General features: G+C 72.5%; 1 protein-coding gene across 2 annotated transcripts in view; it reads right to left on the bottom strand.

The window, feature by feature from the left end:
• Positions 1 to 557: 557 nt before the first annotated feature.
• PRRT4 (proline rich transmembrane protein 4) overlaps positions 558 to 1,188 on the bottom strand; it is an 8,652-nt gene continuing 8,021 nt past the window's right edge. For both annotated transcript variants that reach the window (XM_077770669.1, XM_077770670.1), the window contains one exon: positions 558 to 709. In XM_077770669.1, the coding sequence (XP_077626795.1) occupies positions 653 to 709 (57 nt within the window). In that variant the 3' untranslated portion in view covers positions 558 to 652. The remainder of the gene's footprint in view (positions 710 to 1,188) is intronic.

The raw sequence follows: 1,188 nt of genomic DNA, 5'->3' as shown, positions 1-1,188 counted from the left end.
CCAGGGACCCCTGGATGGGGAAGGGAGCGGGGAGAGGTATCTGAGCCAGGCAGGATTGGGGATGGGTTACAGTGTGCAGGTCTCAGGCAGAGCAGGCGCCAGGAGGGGGCGTAGGCTGCTGCGCCCAGGGTGGGGGGCGCCTCTTCACAGGTCTATGGTGTCGCTGCCCACGCTCAGCTCGTCGATCTGTCGGCAGGCGTCCAGGAATTGCTCCTGCAGCAAGGCCTCTGCAGCCTGCAGCTCAAGAGTAGGCTCTGGGGAGTCGCGGGAGGGCGGGGAGAGGGCCTGGTAGGAGCCTGAGCCCGGGAGGCTCGGGCTGCTTCCTGAGGGCCGCGGGGGACTGAGGACGCAGACCAGCGGACAGCGTGGAGGCCTGTCGGGGCTGGAGCATAGCAGCATGGACGAGCTGTCCCTCGAAAGTCCACACAGTGAGCCTGAAGAGGCGCTGCTGCCCGCGGGCCAGGCCCCGGGGGAGGGGAGCTCCTGCGGCGCGGGAGAGCCAAGTGCCTCCTCGGACCTCCCATTGGGTCCGGCCCCCGTCTTCGCCCCCAACGAGGTGGTGCGGTAGAGGCCCAGCCCAGGCAAGGCTTCCCCGTAGGCAGGGCCCTGGAAGAGGCCCGGCGCGAGCAGGGCCTCGCTGCACAAGGCCTCCTCAATGCTGCGCCGCAGGTTGATGGGGGAGGGCGGGCGGAAATCCACGGTGTAATCGCTGCAGGGGGAGGAGGCCGGAGAAGGGGCCGGGTTGGCCGCCGCGCCGTCAAAGCCCCGGCAGCCGCCTCCCTGGAGTAGGAGGTCCGGGCCCGGCCCTGCCAGGGCGCACAGCTGCAGCAGCTCCGCGTCGCCGCGCGCGATGGCGCCCCCCAGGGGCTCCTTCTCTGGGGGCCCGGTGACCCAGCCCCCGGGCAGCAGGGGGGCCGCGTGGCCCGGGGACAGGCGGAAGAGCTTGGCCCAGCAGCGCGGCGGCACCCGGGGGCTGCAGAGCGCCGGGTAGAGGCCCAGCAGCGCCAATGGGAGCGCGACGCCCACCTCGCCCAAGCGCAGGCCTAGCTGGAAGGCCCACCAGGGCCAGGGTCCCTCCAGGCCAGGTTGGCCGCCATAGCCCAGGGCGTGCAGCACCTCGTAGCCCTGCAGGGCTCCGCTCAGCAGCCCGAAGGTGCCCGCCACCGGGGCTGTGCGGGCGGCGCGGCG

This window comes from Crocuta crocuta, unplaced genomic scaffold (genome assembly GCF_008692635.1).
Source record: "Crocuta crocuta isolate KB4526 unplaced genomic scaffold, BGI_CrCroc_1.0 scaffold266, whole genome shotgun sequence".
Lineage (NCBI taxonomy): Eukaryota > Metazoa > Chordata > Mammalia > Carnivora > Hyaenidae > Crocuta > Crocuta crocuta.
This window is presented reverse-complemented; position numbering and strand designations above follow the sequence as displayed.